The following is a 23,291-nucleotide window of genomic DNA, read 5'->3' as shown; positions in this document are numbered from 1 at the left end:
CCAAACAGACACTATCCTTTGTACCCATGTTTGTTTGTGCTTCCCCTCCTGTTGATACTTATGAGAGCTGTTTCTGATACCCTTGCAGCATCATCCCAATTTTGGCAGCAGTTTCTGTGTGTTCAGGTTCCAAGAGGAATGGAAAGAACATAAGCTGTCTCCAAATTGAAGGAATCAATTTTCATTTCTAAAGTCAGATGGGCTTTCATTTATTTCCTATTGACTCCATGGAGGGATAATAATAGTGTTGCTGCTTTCAGTGAAAAAGCCCATTACTGAGGACAATGCACTCAGTCAAAAAGATGCCAGATCTCACCCTTCATTCCCCAATTTACAAGCTAGGCTTTTTCCAGAATCTGTTTTCTACCTGGCCAGCTCAGTAAGAGCCCCAGGGTATAAGCAGGATGTGAATATTTTTGGACATTGGTACAACAAGGAGAGAGGAAATGAAAGACTGAGCACAAGCCTCCAGCGGCATCTCCCCACAGGAACCAGCTGCTCCTGTCCCACCAGCCCAAAGCATCACCATATGTTTGGCTGCCACCCATGCAGCCAACAGCCTTGGCTGGAGGCATCAAATCCATTTGGAGTCCTCTTGCTAGTGCTGACGGACAACAAGCCTTTTCAGGCCTCAGCCAAGCTGTAAACAGACTGTGCTGGCACCACTGGGCTCATTGAACCAGCTCTGCAGTGACAGAATCTACCCCTGTTCTCATCAGCCTCAGACAAATCATACCCTGGAGGTAACAGACCCCGGAAAAGATTTACCAGTCTCCATTCCCAACTCCAGCACAGCACCAGGCTTCAGAGCATTTAGCCAGAAAACCATGTTCCATGTCCAAACGGGTTCAGTACCTTCAGTGAGGTACTTAAACTATGAAGCACAGTTGGCCAGGTCTTTTCCCTGCACTTTGTTTTTCCTTGGAAATCTAGGATAACAAGCAGAATAGGAATTGAAGAAGTCAATTTTTTTAAAATAAGTTATTTGAAAACCAACAGTGCCTTTTGGGAGGTTCTGGTAGAGTTTCAGGGAAATGGTGTCTATTCTAACTTTTCTACTACATGCTAATTAAAGTTGGTACTGGTGATATATGGTTTGCCATTCTACTGCAGCTTCATTTTCAATATTGCACTACAACTAAAACCTTATTCTTAACACCAGTCTTTACAAAGTTTTTAGTCATGGCAATGTTACCAAAGATGTGTTGTAAGTAGATGAAATAACCACACTCAAAAACCTACACTTTTTTTTTTCCCCCTAATATCTAACTTTTAGTCTTTTAATAAAGCAGAGACTTATGAGGAATGACTAAGGGAGCTGGAGTTGTTTAGCCTGGAGAAAAGGAAACTCAGGGTGACCTTACTGCTCTCTACAACTTCCTGAAAGGTGGTTGTAGTTAGGTGGGGGTTGGTCTCTTTCTCCAGGCAGCAACTGACAGAACCAGAGGACACAGTCTCAAGCTGTGTCAAGGGAGATACAGGTTGGATATTAGGAAAAAGTTTTTTCATGGAAAGAGTCACAAAGTTTTGGAATGCTCTGCCCAGGGAGGTGGTGGAGTCACCATTGTATTTAAAAAAAGACTGGATATGGCACTGGATGCCATGGTTTAGTTGAGGGGTTAGGGCTGTGTTGGACATGATGATATTTAAGGTCTCTTCCAACTTAGTCATTCTGTGAATTCTGTGAATATTTTCTCTTTCAGTATCTATGTTTCAATCTAAAAAACCCACTATATTTACTTGCAAAACAGTAGTGTGTTACACATACAGATTCTTATTTTACATTTGAATTTGTACATTTCTCAGATATTATGCCATTAAGAGCTCCATAGCATGCAGTCCTTCACAAGAACATGAATTTTTTTTCTGATTTTCAATTGAGCAAAGTTTTCATGGATACCAGTGGTTATGCTTTATATTTAAACTCTTGGAGTTTCATTCTAGTGTAATTGTGAAATAATCCTGTTGGCTCTTTGCTAACGTATTACATACGTGCTTTCTTGTGTCTAAAACTTGCACTTTAAGACTGCAGTTAATGACACCTGCACACCTTTTCCAGAAAGCAGTTTCACTGTGATATAAAGGAATGAAGTAATTTAATATATGCAAAAGTGCAGAACTACACAAGCTAGAAACTGTCTCTCTGCACAGTTAACTAGAGCTGCTGCATATTCTCAGAGAGTGTTTTGTTGTAGACTTTCATAAACAATATTGAAGAAATCTGTGTTGAGTAATACAGGGCATCAGAGTGGGCTACTTCTATTCACCCACGATGGAAGGAAGCCACTGAGTTTTCAGTTTACAGATATTTTCAGTGATAAATCTCTGCTATTTCCTATATGAAGTTATGTACTCCACCATGTGCTGCTAAGTGCTACTGTGAGACAAGAACCATCAGATACCTGAATTTTGGTTGCCCTTCAAAAAAACACATCTATATTTGGGATTTTTTTCCACAGGTTTTTAGGATCATAAGGGATAATTGTAATAGCACTTGGTTACCTAAACCCCATTCACATATTGCACCACTGAAACTCTAGATGCCCAAATTATATCTGCTTTGACAGTATTTAAAAGTTTAAATTATAGGACTTTCCACAGTCCGATGAGACACAATCACCAAAAAAAAAATCCAAACATGAGGATGTATAAGGATTGTAATCAGTCTCAGATATTTTTAAAAGATTATAAATAAATCATTTCACCACAAACATTTTTCCAGCCTGGATACAAATCAGCATGTCCTTTCTAGTTAGGTGACCTAATTATTGAAAGAATTTAAGAAAGCCAGATGGGTCAAAACAAGCCCAAGTGGTCTCAAGCCTGCCAAATTGCTAAGCTTATGCTTCAGTTATATTTGAATAAAAAAATGTCCCTCCTTCTTTGCCAGAGGTGCACTAAGCTGCAGTGGTTGCTTGTCACCATTTTTATACAAGCCAACCAGCTTACATGCCAATTTGCAAATATTGTGGATAATGGGCATTACTTGAAGCAACACATGCCTGATTAACAAGAAAATTCAATTTTTTTTAACCTGTTCCTCTCCTTTTCCTCTTGCACAGTACTATATTAGTTTGAATAAGGATTTTTTACACACATCTCTAACACACAGGCAGCACCTTCAGGTCATTACACCAGAAGACTCTTACAATTAGCCTTTTTTCCAGGGCAACAGCTTCTCTTACTACCCCACCCAGGAATAAATAGAAAGAGTCTTTGCATATAAAATTATTACCAGGCTCATACATGCCTCTATTTCACCTATGTTTCATAGCAATGCATCTTTACATGTCACAAATGTGTTTTATCTGTAGACAGAGAAACCATTTCAAGATCAGCTGAAGCCTGTGAAAAGGAGGAACAAACACAATCTTCCCTCATCTAGACTTTACTTTCCTTGTCTTAGCTGTTTTAGCTGTACATAATGGTAACTGGAGACTCCAAATTCTCCTGAGATTTAAATACAATCATCGCTGAAATCTTACCTTATAAAAAGGTAAGATACGTTATTATAACCCGTGTACCATATGTGAGAGCCTTTCATTTTCCATACACTGCAGAAAGAATACTTCCTTTTAAGGGATAACTCCTTCTGCTAAGCACATTCCTGGAAAAACTGGCAGCCCATGGCTGGACAGGAGCACTCTTTGTTGGTTTCAGAACTGGCTGGATGGCCAGGCCCAGAGAGTGGTGGTGAACAGTGATGCATCCAGTTGGCAGCCAGTCACCAGTGGTGTCCCTCAGGGCTCTGTGCTGGGGCCCCAGGTATCAGTGCTGTTTAATACCTCCATTGATGATCTGGATGAGGGGATTGACTCCACCATGACTAGATTTGCAGATGGCACCAAGCTGGGAGTGAGTGTCGATCTGATGGAGGGTAGGAGGGCTCTCCAGAGTGACCTGGATTGGCTGGATAGACAAGCCCAATCAAACAACATGAAGTTTAACAAGTCCAAGTGCTGGGTCCTGCAACTTAGCCACAACAACCCCCTGCAGCGCTACAGGCTGGGACAGAGTGGCTGGACAGTGCCCAGGCAGAAAGGGACCTGGGGATACTGGATGGCTGTTGACTGAATGTAGGATAATGGGTTATTAATTATTAGAGTGATTAAGGCTTATGCTCCCCAGAAGGCCCTATGGGAATGGCACAGCTGAAGGCCGGATAGATGGAAGTCAATTGAGAGATGAGAGAGGCAGTTATGAGCTGAGAGAGTCAGTCAGAAGTGAGATTGTGATTGGCTGAAGGAACACGTGGACAGTGTATGAGCAGGAAGCTGATTGGCTGAAGGAACGCATGGACACGTGGAAGGAGCTGATTGGATGGCAGGACACGTGGACAGCAGCATGGCAGCTGAACCAGCCAATGGATGCCTTCTTTCTGTTAAATTCTGTTAAGTCTCCGTTTGGTTTCAGTTATGCCAGGTTAATATTAAATGTATAATATATATATATTTATCTACAATAAAGGGATCCCCTTTGTATGCATGAGGGAGTCCAATGTCCCTTTGTTCCCCACTGCTACAACTGAACATGAGCAGTCATGTTCAGTCAGAACTCCAGCAGTGTGCCCAGGTGGCCAAGAAGGTCAATAGCATCCTGGTCTGTATCAGGAATAGTGTGGCAAGCAGGATCAGGGAAGTACGGTACTCAGTGCCACAGTGTAGTTGACAAGGTGGTGTTAGGTCATAGGTTGGACTTGATGATCTCAAAGCAATTTTCCAACCTAGCTAATTCTAGGTTTGTCTGATTATTTGGCGTCTGCTTAAATCTCCATGATGACCTTAGGACACTCAGTTGCTATGGAGAAGATTAATCTTGCCAAGCAGGTAAAATTGCAATTAAAAATACTATTTTACACTGAATAATTGTCTTAGGGATGGTTTGTGTCCCACAGCCATTTTTTGTGTCTGGATTTGTCACTGTAACTGCCATCACCACCCCCCACCTACTTGCTCTTCCCCGTCTCCTGTCCCATGGCTCAGGAGGGCGGCCCAGGATCCTAAGGATGTTGGAGGCCATGGACTGCTTTTCTTTCTGGTGGGGTTATCGACACAGCTGCCATATGGCACAGTGGGTCTGACCTGGGGTCCTGTTGCCCTGGGGTTTTGGGGTTTTTTTTCTTTTTTTTTTCTTCTCATTTAGGCACTATGACCAGGGCCTGCCTGCCTGTTTTTCTGCCCCTCTGCCCCTTGGAAGCCCAGAACTAGTGTGCTCTGCGACTAGACCCAGGAGCCGGGAGCGCTCCCTGCCGGGCCATTCCCTCTGTACAGCAGCCCAGCCTCGGGACCGGCTGTGGCTCCTTGCGCAGAGGAGCAATCCCCTGCCCAGCCATCACTGTTTTCTGCCACTGCTTCAGGGGTCTTTGCTACACTTTAACCCAACATGCCATGTCTGCCTGGATGCCACTGCTTCTGCCACCCCTTTGGTGTTAGTGCTCCACTTTGATTCGCCAATGCTGTTCCGTCCACTGCTCTGAGGCTACTGTCACAGTCCAGCTCACCACCTGGAGACGCACTGAGACCGGCTGCCCCCTGTGAGTTTTCCAAAGGGAGCCACCTCCTCTCTCCCTTTCTCCGCCGCCTGAGCCGCCACCACCGTGTGGAGAGGCGGCCGAGCTCACGCCACAGCGCCCCCTGCAGGCGCGGGGCAATCATCGCACCCGCCCTGCCCGGCCAGGAGCCCCCAGCGCCCCTGCTGGCCGTGACCGGAACTGCACCGAAGGGGTGTCCTAGGGTGACGTTATGATGCTTGTATCCCCATTTGTGTGTTCTGTTTATGCTGGATATTATGTTCTGTGCCTTCAAGACTGGCTCTGAAGAGTGAATGTTTTGTTTTGGGTTTTGTTATCAGCCCGCTCCCCCACGGCTGGCGGGACACAGAGACAGGGAGTACATAGTGCGGCTTTTGCTTTTTGCTGGGCTTTTTGCTTTGCTCTTGCTCTGGCTTCTGCTTGCTCCTGCTTCGCTCTTGCTTTTGCTTTTGCTTCTGCTCATTAGCTAGTTTAGCTAAGCAGTCCAATTTTTTTCTCTGGACTGTTTTTTTTTCTTTTTCCTTTTTTTTTTCCTTTTTTTTTCCTTCCCTTTTTGGAACTACTTGAACCTGCTCTGGACAGGGACCTGGAAACACCGAGAGCTTGCACCTCGTGGCTTGTAGCAGCCATCTCCAGCGCCGGAGGGACTGACAACAGAGCAACCATCCCCCAAGAGAGACTTTCTGAATTTGTCACCCTTTTCAGAGTGGTGAAGGAGTGTTATCATCTGGTATTGTTCATTCTGTGTGCTGGGGGTGCTGTGCCTGTTAAATAAACAGGTTCTTTCCACTTCTCTCCGAGGAATCCTTCCCGAATCGGTTGGAGGGAGGGGCTGTGTGGGTTTGTTTTCTGGAGGGGCCTCCTTTTGCAGGTTTTCTCCCAAATTTGCCCTAAACTAGGACAAGGGGAAAGCGCCTGACGGCCGAGAGAAGGCTGTGGGTGGGTTTCTGCTTCTGCTCTGCCTGCTGGGCTGCTGCTGTGGCTTGTTTGTCTTGTGATATCTACTCTACTAAAGAACCGTTATTCCTTTTTCCGTATCTTCATCCAAAAGCCCCTTAACGTCAAAGTTATAATAATTTGGAGCGAAGGGGTTTGTATTTACCATTACAGGAAGGTCCCTGCCTTCCTGGACAGACAATGGTCTCTTAAACCAGGACAATAATTTAGTCCAAAAAAATATTCAAGGTTATCACTGTCCATATTTGCTGTAAAAAACTCTGTGGACTCTATGTGCAGAGAGCTCCCCTAGACCACATGAGACAGCACTGGCCTCCCAGTCCCTTTGCCCACCATTGCTATTTATTTTTCACCACAAAATCATTCAGTGTTTTAGTGCGAGGAAGGTTATTGGCATCCAAACTATAGAGAGAATGAACGACAACAACCAAAAAAAAAAAAAATTAGGGAAATTTTTGAATGAAACAAAGTAGAGCTAGGCTTCCTCTCACACTAAGTTTTACAGCAATTGAAGGCTAAATGCACAAAACAACATATGTACCTTTTTGAATTGTAGGATCTATAGTACTCACATGCTTTCTGTGCAATACCTGGGAAGAACTTTGTGTTTGATACCAGATGTCAGATCTGAACAAACCACTAAGAAAAGCAGATTATGGCAGCATGGATTAAACCTCTAGTCTGTGGGAAAGATCACCCTCCACAGCCATCTCTGAGAGGCCTACATACTGGACTTGAATTAAATGCAAATACTTTAAAAATATTTTAAGCTAGAATTTTATTTTTCTTAAATAAAACCCCACCATTATCTGTGGGTCCTGTGCTATCTTCAGGACAAGAGCATAGAACAATTCTTACAAAATGCAAGTATGTGAAAATACAGTGTTTTGCCTTTCTCTGAGCTATGAGAAGCCCAGCTTCAAACCCCTTTGTCTTCACAGGAAGCTTCAAATTCTTTATAACATTTCAATCTTTCCTAGCCACTACCCTACTATAAAATTTCAAATTTTCCCATTGAAGCTGCTGCCTTTATTTAATGTTTAAAACACATATTTTTTGCCACAGAGATCAAAAAACAAAACAAATGCAAGTTGAGAAGTGACTGGCTGGAAGGATAGGCAATTGCTTTCCAATGTCTTTCACAGCATGCATCCCTCCTTTTCCTGTTCCTGCATTTCCTCTGTTCCTCTGGAGTCTAGTCTTGCATGTGAGTTCAGAGGAAAACCTCCAGAGCACAGGGCTGGGCAATAGTCATTGCAAAGTCATGCAATGAAACTGGATGCCTTATGAAGCTTTAAATACTTCTGTGAGCCATAAAACTGTTTGCACGGCCATTTCTCACTGTGTTTCCCACACCGATCCTTGGGCAAGGGGTTGGAGAATCTGTGCACTGGTCAGATTTAAGCTTCAATTATTAACCAGTTTTTCCAGAGTCTCCACTGAATTTTAATTAAACAAAGTATTATTTACTAATTCTCCTGTAAATAGTTTTTACAGTATGGTTTAAACTGTTCCTGTGTGTCTCTTCAGAGAGGCTTTTTTCAGTAGCAGGTTACTTGATCCCAGATTATTATTTTTTACAAGTGCTCAGTCATTTATGATTTACAGCTCTGAGGATGCAAAACACAGCACAGTTGTTAATTATTAATATTTTTATTGATTGAAGTAATTATATTGTCACTTCTTTTTAAATTATTTTTTATTTCTTTCTTTATTTATTTATTTATATAAACTGCATTGTGGAAAATGTTGCAGGCCTGGTTTTGGTCTGCAGGCAGAGTTTGACCCTGGGATACAGAAAGGAGAGAAATTGTGCCTGAAAATGGAACGGCCTGCATTATTGAAAAAAACCACATGTATACAGTAGTCTCCTAGGTCAGATGATATGTTAACCTAATGCTAAAAATGGAGGCTTCCAAGTCCTAATCTCGGGAAACTGAAATCCTCTGCAGGTTGCAGAGAAAGAAATTAAATTTTTTGACATTTTCTATGAATTCTGATATTGCATTTAAAAAAAGGTAAGGAAACTGTAAGGGTTAAATATTTTGTGGTGGCTTTTGTTTGGTTTATATTGCTGTTCTACTGCAGGGTAAAGAATGCAGCCAAGACATTATTGACAGCCACATCCTCTCAATGTGTTTATCCTAATGGGCACTTAATAGCAAAGTATGATGCAGCAATGACACAAATGCTTAAATACAACTTAAATAAGTGGTCCAACAACTGTGATCATTATTTCAGTACATTTTTAATGCAACCATTTCAGAAGCTAATATAAAAAACTTACCTGAGCATGGAGAAAAGTAGTTGTTGAGCATCCATTAACTTTATATTTGCACAAAAGTCTCAGTATTTCCACAGATAGAAGGAATGCCAGAACCACTACCCCATGGAATTGTTTGGGTTTGGCCTTAAAGATCATCTTGTTCCAATCCCTTGATATGGTCAAGGACACCTACCATTAGACCACTCAACCCAAAGCCCCACCACACCAGACCTTGAACACTTACAGGGGTAACTAGTATTTTGGTAATTACCATTTGCCAATTTTCACAATCTTTTCTGTCACCACCAAGAATGAAAAAACTAGTCAGCATTTAGAGAAGCACTAGGGACTTGTGTTCTGGGCAGGTCAATCATCGTCATGTTTGGGGCTTAAACCACACCAGCAACCCCTAACTCTCTAGTAGTTGTCAAAATGCAGCAAATCCAGATTTATTACATATTTTGCTTAATCTGCACACTATCAGTTTTACTTGTTCTTTACACAGAAGAGACTTGGTGCTAAGGTTTTATGTAAGTGTACATACACCTCTATAATATATTATATAATTTCTCTCATTTATAAAGGAAGCCTGAAAAAAAGAGGAACTCTAAACTAAGCAGGAATAAGACAGATTTTTCTCTCATTTACTGCTATCCACAGATCTTTTAATAAGCTTCCTATCAATAATAAATACAACTCAAACTCCAATGCATTTCAGACACAATCTAAGTAAACTTTCTTGCTCCTGAAGACTGGTCTCTTTATATGATAAGATTCTTGCAGCAATGCACATACCAAATACTATTACTGTGTGTTGGTACAGAAATCCCCTCTAGGAAAACCTTACATGTTTTATGATATTTGGATGCCTAGAGTTACCAGAAAAATTCAGTGCAATCTACTTTTTCTAGAAAGTCCTCTCTGCAAACAATGGCTCTTTAAATCATTGAGACGATCCATGTGACATAGGCCAGCAGGCGTAAACTGATTTAATGGTATTAAATTTAAAACAGGTTAGTAATCCCTAGTGGATGATATGACTGTGAAAATGAAGCTTATCAGGCTGTCCTGCAAGCTTGTAGACAGAAAGCAGTCTGAGCCTGAATGTCTAATATTTCCTCCTCTAGAAATGAGGAGAAACAGCTATCTGCATTTATTTATAGAGGAATCTACACGACTCGGAGGGGAGTTTCTGCTGCTGATTTTGTAAAAGACAGCAATGTTTCATCAGGTCAACAGAAAAATAATCTATGACTTTAATAACGATTTTCAAACTACCACCTTGTACATTTTTAACATAACCACCAGTCACCCTACACCTCGCACAATCTGTATGCCCAGGCTAGAATCAAATAACCAGGCAAGCATGAGTTTTGTCTTCAGAATTGCTTTCCTGACCCTCCCACTTCTGTGAAAAGTTAGCAGTGGGGAGGCTTAGCCATGCAAGTCAGCCCTTTCCAATGCTGTACAGGAATCCAAAAAAGGCATTGGGTGTAGAGGAATTCAGGAATTCAGTGAGCTTACAGTTACATGGTAATTACAATTACACATCAAAAAGTTAGGGCAAGGGAGGATTTCAGGGATGTGCTAGCTAGGTCCAACTAAAGAGATGGAAACTGGGAAATTCAGTCATGGGCAGGGTTATTGGGATACTCTGTAAACATATCTATGGGCTGTGCAGGATTAGTTTGTGGGTCAGATTTTGAGGGAAATGGAATGAGAGAGCCAGGAGGAGTTAACATGGGGTAAGGGTGAGGGAACTTGGAGAACAGGGCTAAAACTGGACACTGAAGAAGAGAGAAACTGCAAGGGAATGGTTGAGATGAGAGAGAAACAACCTAGTTAAGGAGGAGGAGATTATGCTTTTGTGAGCTTTAGGACTGCTTCAGCATCCTGGCTTCAGAGTCAGCCTGATGCTGCTGCTTTAAAGCATCAAGAAGACCAGGAGCTGAGAGCAGCCCAGCATGAGCACTACCCACACTGACAAAGTGCAACCCTACAGAACCTGGACACAGCAGGTTCAGTGAGGTGCTTGCAAAGGGATCCATTGTCAGCCCTCAGCATGCGAAGGTGACAAACCAGGATATGAGGATCCAAGGGCCTCTGTCAACAGCAGCTGGATATGGGTTGGAGGCACAGCTATGAAGTCAGTCCTGAGTCGACCCTGAGAGCCAAAGAGGACAAACGCTCCTAGAACAGTTGCCTGCTCCAGTTTTGGACCCTGGAGTGAGAGAGAGTGGGAGAATAGGACCCAGGTGAGGCTTGTGGGGCCAATAATGCCTATTAGTAGGAATGAAGGGTAAAAACAGGGAAGAGGTGTCAAATATTTAATGAGGTGTTACAACTCCCTCTCAATAACAGATGGCAGCTTGATGAGACCCAAGTCATGTTGGCATTCAAAGGTGCTGTAACAAACCCCCCAGTGTGAGGTCCTGGTGTTTCTAACCACTAAAGCATAGCCTGAGTTCCTGATGTGTAAACAAGGTGAGAACCTCTCCATTGGTCAGGTGTCAACAAATGCCTACATATCTTCAAATGTCCCATCTACAGCACTGTGAAACCAATAAGGAGATTAGTTTCCTTGCACACAAGGAAAACAAATGATGATTCTGCATACAACAAAATTTTTGCTTTTTTGGGGTAACATTAAGCAGGAATTTTTGTATGTAGCACAAAAAAAAGTATTTTATAAGATACTTTACAAGGGCGATTCTCCAGTACAAATGTATTGGTTTTATGGCCAGGTTGACTTGGATTATTCCAACAGTCTTTCACAGCTCTGGCAAAAAATTATATATCCTATAAAATATGCATCTGCATAAATGCCAAAATATAGGTTTTTACGGCCATCTCTTAAAACTCCTGAAATTAGGACAGGGGGTTCAAAACCCACCCATGTTTCTCAACTGTAAAATCTATTTGTTTGCTACTAAAAAGATCTTGTGTATGATAGGCTAACAAAAAACAGTTTTGAAGAAAGGAACTAAAAGGATGACATTGACTTCTATCTGAGCAAGATTAGTTACATCACCCCCTCTAAAGCAATGGCATCATAATATAAAAGACTTTTCACCAAGCTTCAGGACAGAGGAGAAGCCCCAATGTGGAAGGATGGGGTGCAGCCAGAGCAAATGTACCTGCTGGCTTGCCCTTTGCTAGGAAGTCCAAACATTTTTGCGCTGCTTTACAAACAAAAGACAGGCACACTTACAACAGAGAATATAGGTAATATAAAAATGTAGCTGCTGTGCAGAGGCAAAATATAGCTGTTTTTTCTGGAAAATGCAACATTGCTTTTATTTTGGTGTCATTTACAAAGATAAAGCAGTTCATTGCAATTTTTGTATTTACATAAGTTCAGAATTCAGCTTGAGGTTGGAAAAGCTGATTTTATTGCTGTCTTTCAAGTATACACTGCTGACTTCAACTGGCTTTGCAGTGTAACAACAGCACAACAAATTTACATTTTTTTTGCAGAGATCACAGTGGAAGACCCATCACAGAATTCCATTATTTGTTCACTGGGGAAAACACTTATGTGCCAAAGACCGGAAGACTTCAGCCTGCAATAATCCATGACTTAAATGAGAAAATCATTCTATAGACCAAAAGTATCAAAATAAAAAAGAACATTTTAGGTTTCGTGGGAGTTACAATTCTTTATTATAAGAATAAAACATTGCAAAAAAGGTGTTCGATCATTTACTGAAACTAACATTTGCATAACTTTTTCAGTGTTTTGAATTTGTATTTGAAACATTTGAAAGAAATAAGGGAAAACAAATCCTTCTTTTTGTTTTTTCTTTTTCTTTTTTTTAAACATGCCTGTGTGGCAAGAATGCTCTAAGTTTGACAAGGGTGGTACCATCTATATACATTTAGGAAAACATGCTTGCTGTGGGTGTACAAAAATAAAATTTATTTGTTAAATTACACATAAATATAAGGTACAAATGTATTTTTAAAATACAGATAAAGATAATCACACTTGCATTGTGTACATATGAAAATACAGTATTTTAATATTCAACATACACAGACACATTTATGATAAATGCAACTAGTTGGCAATGCCAGTTCTCCTCAGTCTATTTTTTGTTCTTTTTTTTTCCCCTTCCAGTTTTCCATAAATATGGAAAAATAGGCTTTTTAAACAACTAGTTCTGCCGGACATCTTGCAGCAGCTTGTTAATTTCTGCCACCAGCTCACTGGCATCCATGAGTTCATGTTTGCCATCGCTGAGGTGGTTGAGCACATTGTCAAAATCATCTTCTTCGTAATTCTCCGGGATCTCCTCCATGGCTGGCAGCCATTTGGACGAAGGCTGCGCGCCCGAGTGAGTCCCCAGAGTGGGCCCATTGTTGGCAGGGTTTTGGAAATGTGTGCTGGCTGCCCAGGCTGCCACCCCCGGTGGATAATTTACATTCTTGGCTGGCAAATGTCCCTTCCTCCGCTCCAACGAGTTGGAGCGATCCATCTCATTGCACTCCGTGTAGGCGTCCAACGAGGGAGGCAGCAGGCGCTGGAAGACGCTGCTCATTTCAGAGAGGAGGGAGGAGGTGCAGGTGTCCCCTGATTCCTCCTCGCTCTGGCAGTCCTTCCCAAATGTTGAAAAGCTCTTCTTCTTCTCACTGGCGTCAGCTGCCTGGGCATCCTCCTCGAGGCCCTGGTGATGCTGTTGCTGCAGGTGCTGCTGGGGAGACTGGAACTCCTCCCCAGGGATGAACATGTTGCTTCTGTAGTCAGAGGAGGGAGAGGGCAGCGGTGGCATCCAGCACTGGTCGGAGTGGCCCAGGACTCTGCACTCCTCTGTGCACAGGCGCATCGCTGCAAGAGAGACACGAGGAGAGTGAGCACCACCTCCTGCTGCACACAGGGCCTGCACACACAGGGATTCCTGTCACCAGGACTGAACTTCCCCAGATATGTTCTAATCTGGTGTTTGGTTTCACCTTGTGTGTGCAGGAACATGGCAAATACAAATGGTTTGGTACCTCCATTGCCAAGAATGAGAACAACCAGAGCAGTTCATGCAAGAGAGTAATGCAATCTCTCTAAGGCTGAAGATAAACATGTAAATTTCAAATGGAAAAACAAGCACTTGTGGCTTGAAGCCACACGAACCCTTTGTACAGTTCTAGCTCATTAAAAAATAAAAAATAAAAGGAAGAAATTTCTACCTCCAAGCACTCATTTGAGTTTTAGAGAAGTCGTCCACATGCGACAACTGAGGCATATCAGAGCAATTAAATGGGAATAAATGGAGAAGGGAAATAAAGAGCAAAGAATAATAGCGTGCAGAGGGTTCTCCTTTTCCATTAAACAACTCCTTTGTTCTGACAATGAAGTGTATGTAGAACTCAAGGTGATCCACTGCCATATTACCTTTTTAACTAAATCAGTTTAATTTTAGTCTACTATCAGAATACCTAGGGTCCAAGTTCCAGCCTATGTGACTCTGGGTGTTTATACTGGATTTATACTCTCAGGTGCACTTGCAGCTCTGTAGCTCAGGTTACTGGCCCATGCTGGCTCAGGCCTTGGCTTAAGGAGGGCTCTAACCCACTGGATGGGAATCCAGGTCAGTCATGAGGGCTGAAGAGCAGAAAACAACAGAGCTGCTCTCTCAGCTTCTTGTTTATTGATGCCTCTGAGGTAGAAGCAATAAGATGGGGCAAATGACTGCAACCCTGAGTGCTACACTGGTCCAAACTGGCCCACAAAGGGGCACTGCAAGGGTCCTTTGCAAATATTCCAAGAGGTCTGGGAATGGTTCCTGGAAGCAGGGACAGGCAAAGCCCAATTTGACAGACCTGCAGAGAGGGATGTGCCAGGAAAGATGCTAAATTTTCCAGCCCAATGGGAACTGATTTAGGACACAAAGCCTTGCCTCAGGCTATGTGTGTCTATGTGCTTGCCAGATATGCTGGAGATCTGGGTGCTGCTGGGGCCCTAATGAAGTTGGTGGTCTGAGTCACCAACTTCAAAAGACAGCTTTCAGATATGACAGATTCTTTGCATTATGCATATTTTGACCATAAGAAACTCCTGCCCATATCACTTAATGGTTAGATTATCCCACACAGAATAAAATTTCTTGTTCTTTTTCAGCATATACTGACTGCAAAATAAATGTTTGCAGTTATGCCCTGGAAGGTTTCCTTGCTCCCTCAACACATTTCCCATCTGGCACTGGATCCACTCCGTTTATCAAAAAATCTTTTTGTAGTGGTGTAAGCAGGACTGAACAGAGTATTTCAGTTTTGGATGTACTGGTGATTTATAAAGTCCTACTCTCATACTGTCAGCACTATATTTTTGCTTTCCTAATGGCCTTTCCATTCCTATGAGTATAAACTTTCTCCATGTCATGCATGCAACAGTATGAATTTCTTCAAGATTACAAGCTCAGACTGCAGCCTGGACATTGCTCAATCTATTGCAAAATAACTGCTGATCCAGGAAGTTTCAAACAAAGAAAGCAAACTAGAATATATATCAGTGGCTGAAGTTTTGATACAAGTGACTGAAATGCCTGCAAGTGTTTGTTCCCATATTTGACATTTTACTGAAAATGCCCAAGAGTTAGAACTGTCAAAAGACATCTAAGTGATCCATGACCAGTTCTCAAGTCTTCCAAGAAGGTGAGGGTTACACTTCTAATTAAGAAGATTCTTTTAAGACTCCTTTAAATTCATTAGATACTTTCAGTGGTCTCGCATCTCATTAGTAGCAAAGTTTGTCTTAATAACAGTTTTGCAGCCATTGTTATCAGGAATGGTTTTGGTTTAAAATAATAAATTCTGACATTCCTGAACATAAGATCAAAAGATACTCTGAAGTAACTGAATGGTGACACAATCTGTCCTTAAATCAGCAATAAATTTTAAAATGTCCAGATGCACAACAGTTTTTTGTTTTGTTTTTCCTTTTTTTTTTTTTTTTTTTGGCCCAAGAACTTAAAGCTTGCTGGTTAAGATTTAAAAAGAAAAAGAAGCAAGTCTTTCAAGGACAGCTATGGAACTTTCCAATCATGTAATTTGTGCAGTTTTGAGGGACTGGCTCCATTCCTTTCTTTTTCCACCTTAAATAAACAAAATGAAAGGACCTTCCCACAGCATTTTTGCCTGTGTCTAGACTGACAATGCAGAAACCTTTCAGAATGGAGAACAGGAAACCTTCAGGAAGTTTTCTTTTCCTTTTCATATATTGGGATTGTAGATCAGGTTTCATCTGAACAGGTTCAACAGACTTATCTGAAGGATTAAGGCCACACATAGCAATAAATGGACATCTGGGTAAGACTAAATACCAATCTTGATAGCCCAACCCAGTTCTGTCTGCACTGAGAGGAGTTTCCCTTACTTTGAATTTAATTAGCCTGGCATTTTTGGAAATCCTATCCTTAGGCTTACTGTTTAGAGAGGGAATTGTAAGAGCTGAAAATGGGTCACGGGCATTTCAGCCAGCTAAGAGGACAACCATTCCTGTCTGCTGGCAGCCCCCAGTTGCCCACTGTAAAGGGATCACTCTTCCTTGGCAGCATCAGGGCAGGATGCCAGTGCAAACACCATTGCACTTCAAGTTCCCCAGGCCAACTGAGAGCTCCAGCAGATCCCTCCCTGCCTCCTTGCTAAATGAGACATTGCTCATGCTAGCTGGCAGAGGAATAAGTAGTAGGAGTTAGGGAGGATGAGGATAAAAATATTTTAGAAGTCCAGATTTAGGTAAAAGATTCTGAAAACAGTGTAGCTCTTCAAGGCCTCTGGTTTTGAGCACATTTGAGGAGGCAAGCAAATGGCTGGGTGTGTGATACAAGACCTAGACTGGAGCAAAATATGCACAGAAAATTTTGAAGTTAAAATGTATATGAAAAACAATTTGAACTTCTGGCATTCTGTCTTGTCTAGCATAACAACCCTGGTTAATACATGGGGGTCACTTTAGGAAGGCCATGTGCTGCACTACCCCCTAAAGGAAAGGGCCTCCATTTATAAAATTACTTCACTAAACTTGTTAAATTTATAAATGTGGTTCAGTGAACCCTACTGAAATTATCTGGCCCTCTGGTTATACAGAGAAAACTAAATATGATCTGAAGAAAGAACAAGATCTAGGGTACAACCTGAGGCTGTATAATTATTAAAGTAATTACAAAATTCTTCTATCTGTACTAAGCATGAATTCCCATGACCTTTTATTCAACTTTTATTTGGGCATAAATTTAAAAGCAATACCTCATACACATGAATATGTATATGTTTGTTTATCCTACTACCACTCACCCTTTTCTATTTTTTTTTCTTTTCTGCCCTCTGCCCCTGAATTGTACCTCTTAAGCTCTTGCTTCCAGAAATTAGGGTTGCAAGATTCCCAAAATCTGGGAAATATTTAGAACCTTCCCTTGTTACTCAACTTCATTTTTCAGTGGGAAAACCACTTTTCTTTCTTCTCCATCCATATTTTTAGCTCACTTTCACACTCAGTTTCTAAATGGTAGAAGTTTGTGTCATATGGATCAAATCCACTGCAGAAAACCTATCTCCCAAATTATAGGTCACTGTATTTTTAACAAACCACAACTGCCTGGCTTTGCAAAAACATCCACCCAGTCATTAAAAGAACTTGGAGCAGATCATACTTTTAGGAGGAATATGGAGCCAGCTCATGATGCGAGTAACAAAAACAGTAGGCATTGCTCTGGGTAGATCTGCAGTTGTATCTGAGGTTTCGTTTTAGTAGACACATCAAGGCTTCAACTCAGTATTTATCATGAAGCAAAGTAAAAAAGGAAGGAAATATAGGACTTGAAAGCTAAAAAATTTTTGCTTTCCCAGTAGTAGTTTTATCAAAGTGACAGCCAGGCAGAACTGTAAATAAACTGCTCAGCTTCCATTCTGCTCTTACCTGCAGGAATTCTTCCATCTGTAAGGAAAAGGTCACTGAATCCTTCCCCAAGTAGTCTGTCAATTGGAGACTCTCTCCCCAAATCATAATCACTGTCTCCAGCTTCACTATCACCCCGGCCACTGTCTTTCAAGCTGAATTTATCCATATCTTGTAGGGCATATCTGTAAAGAGAATTGTGGAGAACTACATTATCTCAAGTATGTTATAGTCCACTTTTTGTTTAAAAATACATGTCTCTGTATTTCTGATCCATGTACAGTCATGTAGCAGAACAAACTGGATTCTTACCTGTAGCTTCTGGAATATTTGTTTCCTCGAAAACTTGGCCTTGGTTGATACTGGCCCTGGTGAAGCATTGAGAGAAGCTGAGAAACCTGCTAAAGAAAAGGTGAAAAGACTGATTCCTTGAAATGAAAGCTCAAGCTCCTAGCTGTAAAACCACTAATTTGCTTCTCAGGTTTGTTTGTGGTTTATTTTTTTTCCCTTTTAAGACTTAATTAAATCAAATTCCTGCACATATATAATGCAGTATAATACACTATTTGGTAGTGTAGTGTCTGACACAGAAAACATCTGAAGACTCTGTAAAATGAGGAAGTTCAATGCTGTTCATTAGCCTCTGAAGTCATAATAATTAATTCCTTAACAAGTAAAACAAGCAATTAAACAAAGGTGGAGTTCTGTTTTGGTTTAATATATTAGAATCAAGCCTTTAATATTCCAGCATCCTAATTCAAAACAAAACAGTCTTGCTTCACTTGTAAAGAATTACCAGGACACAGCTCTCCTTTAAGCCATGACCCAGCATTTGCAGTAAAAACTGAGACAGGTAGTCTCAAAGTTTGAGATACAGTGCACCTGTATGTTACTGCAGGTGCATTCAAACTGTGTCAGAATGTTTTCTTTCTGTACCCCCATTAACAAAAGAGTTTCCTGGATTGTTTCTGAATATAAATATTCAGGCACCCTTTCTCAGATGGAGCTGTACAGAGAGGAGGGAAAGGTAAGGCAAGGAAGAGTGAATGGTTAATCAGTCCAGAGCACTATGTTCCACTCCATTGTTTTGACCTTACAGGGAAGAACCAAGGAATAATGCTATTACCAATAGATTTAACCCTGTTCCTCAGGGCAATGGAATCTGTTGATATTGGAATAAAACTGAAAAGCTGTGACATCAAAGAGAAATCCATGACAGATTCCCATGAGGCATAGACCTGGCTGCCTCTTGCTCTCACAGACTGCACACAAGAGTGTGTGTAGACTTCCAAACGAGTGCCTGCATAAATGGATGTGCAAAACCAAGGTCTGGACCTTACCTCGACAGCCGGTGTAGCATGGGTGAGTTCCAGGGAGAAATTTTCAGGCACATGGTTCGAGGAGATGGTCACCAGGCTGTTCAATGATTGGTGGCTGTGGTGGCTCTGACGGCTGCTCATTTGACCCCTCTCCAGGGCCGGGGACGATGATGGCGAAGCTCTGTGGTGAGACCTGATGGGTAGAGTGCCATTAACCGTCGGCACCAGTGTGATGTCACCTTTGTGGATCTGCCTGGAGGGACGTTTTGGATGATGCTGGTAGGTTGATTCGGCCACACGACAGTTGTAAGACCTGGTGTCCTTTTTCTCTCGATTGCACCTCGTGGCAAAGATAACCATTATAACCAATAACACGGCACATATAGATCCTAAGGATATAATTGTTATCATGGAGATGTCCAGGGAGGGTTGGCTTACCAAAGTTGCTTCGGTGCTTGAAAAAGAATAAACATGCTCCAAAATGGTACATTTCAGAAGAGCTTTAGTACTAAGCTGAGGGCTGCCTTTATCCTGGACTATCACCAAAAACTCCCATTGTTTTGCTGGAACTGATTCAACACTCACATTGATAGAGATGTCACAAGTTTGAGGATCCATCACAAAGATGTTGTTTTCCTTGTCAGCGGCTATGGAGCAGCTGAGCTCAGAGTTCATACCAGAGTCTCTATCTGTAGCCCTTATCCTGGTGACAAGAAAGCCAATTTCAGCATCTTTAGGGATTGAGATTTCTGCTGTGCTGTTGCGTAGCACTGGCCCCACAATGACAGGAGCGTTGTCATTTTCATCAATGATGGTGAGTACAACCGTGGTGTTGCTAATGAGCTGCTGGCTCCCTCCATCCCTAGCTTGGACCATGAAGGCAATTTGATTTACTTCTTCATGATCAAAGGTTCGCAGGGCATAGATCGCCCCATTGGAAGGATCAATGGTCACATAGGTGGTTATAGAACTTCCCAAAACAGAGTTCTCCAAAATAGTGTATGTCACCTGCCCATTGTCACCTAGATCTGGGTCTGTGGCTGTGACTGATGTGATGTATGCTCCAGGAGAGTTATTTTCCAAGATAACAACTTCATATCTGTTTGTCTGGAAGCGGGGTGGGTTGTCATTTTCATCACTGATTTGGACAGTAAAGTGTTTCACTGTGGAGAGACTTGGCGTTCCCTTGTCCTCTGCTATTACAGTCAAGATGTATTCAGATCTCTTTTCCCTATCTAGAGTGGCATTAGTTAAGATTAAATAGTTATTTTCATAAGTCTTTTGAAGTTTAAAGTGGCCATGCCCATGGAGCTTACAAACAATCTCTCCATTCACACCAGAGTCCTTATCTTGCACTCTGACCAGGGCAACAAAGGTGTCCAAGGGTGACCCCTCAGAAATGCAAGCTACCTCTTCTCTCTCTGTGGACATCAGATTTAAGTTGATTTCTGGCTTGTTGTCATTCACATCCACAACTTTAATTATAATTTTGCAGTGAGCTGGAATAGAATTTGGCCCCATATCCTGAGCCTGAGCATCAATTTCATAGGATTTGGTTACTTCATAGTCCACTTGCTTCAGCAAGGTCAGGTGACCTTTTTCTGGGTCTATCCTAAAAGTTTCTATAATTTTGGCAGACACATGACTGCTAAAGGAATACACGACCTTCCCATTGGCGCCCTCATCTGGATCAGTAGCATTGAGGTCTATGAGCAAAGTCCCAATAGGAGAGTTTTCCAAGAGCTGGATAATATACGACTGCTGCTCAAACACAGGGCTGTTGTCATTGGAATCAGAAATGCTGATTTTCAGGAGGGATGACCCAGATCTCTGAGGCACCCCTTTGTCAGAGGCAGTGAGTTGGAGCTCATAAGTCGACTTCAACTCGCGATCCAGCTCTCTGACCACAATCAGCTCTGCATACTTAGCACCATCAGTCCTGGTTCTCACATCAATGCTAAAAAAATCATTTGCAGAAAGGGAATAAGTGTGAAGGGAGTTGTCTCCCACATCTGGATCAAAAGCACTGTCCAAAGGGATCCGAGTTCCTACAGCTGCACTCTCTGATATCTCAATAGGGATAAGAGCTCTGGAAAACTGCGGAGAGTTGTCATTAATATCCAGCACTTCAACTTCAACATGGAAAAGCTGCAGATGTTCAGTGGGCAGAGTGATCACATCAAACTCTATGGAGCAGTTTAAGTTTTTCTGGCACAGTTGCTCCCGATCAATTTTAGCTCCTATGCTGATTTCTCCATTATCCTCACGGACTACAAGCAAGGGAGAATTTCCCCTCTGCATGGCTCGAAACCGAACTGAGGAAGGGTTAGGCATTTTTAATAAAACATCAGCAACATCCTCCGATAGTCTTGCTATTACTGATCCAACCCTCTGCTCCTCATAAATCCTGTATTTCAAATTCTTGCCCAGCACAGCATTATTGCAAGATATTATGATCAGTGCAAAAATGAATAAAAAGTGCATTTTACTGTTGATTCGATACATTTGTAAGTTTTTGCAATTAATTTCTCCCAAAGAGTTAAACAGCAATTATTTTGCCTTCCTTCGGTACCTTAAATCCAAAGCACATCTGGTCCTTTGCAGCTTGAAAACGCCTTTTCTAGCCAGCCAAGTATTAATAACTTACAGATCAGAAAACTTTTGGCTTTTTCTATACACACCGTTCCGGGACATCCAGATACAATCTGTAAGCAATCCACGCTTTCTCATTTGACTCAGCGCTCCTCTTCCAGTCTGAGATGCTCCGGGGCAGCGTGCTCCTCTCCCACCCTCAGCATCCAGGGACCGCCGGGAGCCGGCGGGATGGATCTGCAGACCGTCCTCCCGTCCTTCTCCGCACTCGCCGCCGGACTGAACGCCCTCCCTCGCTGGCTCCAGCCTAAATTCCTCCGCAACTTCACTCCAAGTCCCCAGACAAAGCTTTTGCCCGGCCTGTGCTGAGCCCCGTGCAGCCAATCAGCCGGGGAGGAGAGAGGAGGGGAGGGGAGAGAAGGGGAGAGAAGGGAGGGGAGGGGGCCCGCAGCCCGCAGCCCGGCGCGCCGAGGCGGGGGGACCGGGAGCGCGGGCGGCCTCTCGGCCAGCACCCGCCAAAGATGGGGGCTGGGGGGTGCTAGTGACTGATGGGCAACTTTAAATCAACGTCTCTTCTCCCCACCCCCCGAATTTTCATGGCAATTTCAAGCAGGGTTTTGTGATTTTAATTCCTCCCCTTCCTGCCACGAGAAATGCGATCGCACTCCTTATTTACATACTTTAGGTTACCCCTTGTTTAACTCGCTGGGAGCTTTTAAGTGGGTTTGCTTAGTAAAAGAGCTGGGGTGGCGTCTCTCTATCCATGCCGCAAGAGCGTCTTCTTGCTGCTTGTTTACCTACAACCTGCATGTTCCCAATCTATGTGCTCCTGCTCGGAGCCCTGCGAGAGCTCCTCCACTCCGCGAAACCTGTCCTCCTTCTTCCCAAGTCGGGAACATTTTGCATTCTCTGGCTGCCTCTCGCAGCATCTCTGCCCTCAGCGCAGCTGCCTCTGCCTGAACCCCGTTCCTCTGTGTGTTCATGTGTGCGATTGTCTCAGAGCTTTTTTATTTGCTGTTCCAGTGCTACTTCAGATGATCTTTTTCATCCTGTTTGAAATAGCACTTCATGCTCCACCGTGACAGTCTGTGCTAAGCACACCTTCTACATGCCAAGTATTTTAAAGGAAAAGGAACCACAAGACAGATTGTTTAGAAAATGACAAATTCCTCCCCTCTCTGATGTCGCAGAAAACTACTTACACTTCCACACATTTGCACACAAAAATATAATCTTGTGTCTGAGTCAAGCATGCATTTTGTGCACACTAGAAATGTTACAGATCCATGTGTGAGCTTCAGGCTGCATTCAGGACATGGAAGCTGATGCATTCTTCTCACTTCAAATGTATCTATTTATGTGACTTCTACTTCCTTTTTACATATGCTTTTATCATTTTGTCCACAGGCTTGCCACAGGCTTGCTATGTTTCTCTTTGTTTTTCTGCTAACTTTGTCCATTTGATTATTAGCATTGCCCATAAGGATACCATCACTCTTTTATTGCTCTTCTCCCTCTCTTATGTTCCCCCCACAGCATATCCTAAAAATGTAAAGAGTAAATCTCTTATTTGCCCAATTTACTTGCTCTCAGCAGAGCTCAGCCAAAGTCACTAAGAAGGTTTTTGCTGAAAAAGAAAGCAGAGGAGGCTCTGTGTGAACTCTCCTTCTTTTTAAGCATTCAAAAGCATTTTATAAGCCATTGTCTCTTTTTTTTTCTTCCACAAACTAGCACCGTGTG

General features: G+C 42.4%; 1 protein-coding gene across 2 annotated transcripts; it reads right to left on the bottom strand.

The window, feature by feature from the left end:
• Window positions 1–12,022: 12,022 nt before the first annotated feature.
• PCDH18 (protocadherin 18) lies at window positions 12,023–21,464 on the bottom strand. Of its 2 annotated transcripts, none has more exons than XM_038136397.1 (4): window positions 18,981–21,464; window positions 17,953–18,041; window positions 17,662–17,825; window positions 12,023–13,581 (listed from the first exon to the last, which is right to left on the bottom strand). In XM_038136397.1, exons 1-4 carry the CDS (start codon window positions 21,462–21,464, stop codon window positions 12,911–12,913), a joined length of 3,408 nt encoding a protein of 1,135 aa, XP_037992325.1. In that variant the 3' UTR covers window positions 12,023–12,910. The 2 variants fall into 2 exon arrangements, with proteins under 2 accessions (XP_037992325.1, XP_037992326.1); XM_038136398.1 differs by having other exon boundaries at window positions 12,911–13,581; window positions 17,953–18,038.
• Window positions 21,465–23,291: the final 1,827 nt, after the last annotated feature.

Source organism: Motacilla alba, chromosome 4, assembly GCF_015832195.1.
Source record: "Motacilla alba alba isolate MOTALB_02 chromosome 4, Motacilla_alba_V1.0_pri, whole genome shotgun sequence".
Taxonomy (NCBI): domain Eukaryota; kingdom Metazoa; phylum Chordata; class Aves; order Passeriformes; family Motacillidae; genus Motacilla; species Motacilla alba.
Note: the sequence above shows the minus strand (reverse complement) of the source record. Positions and strands in the feature narration are given on the sequence as shown.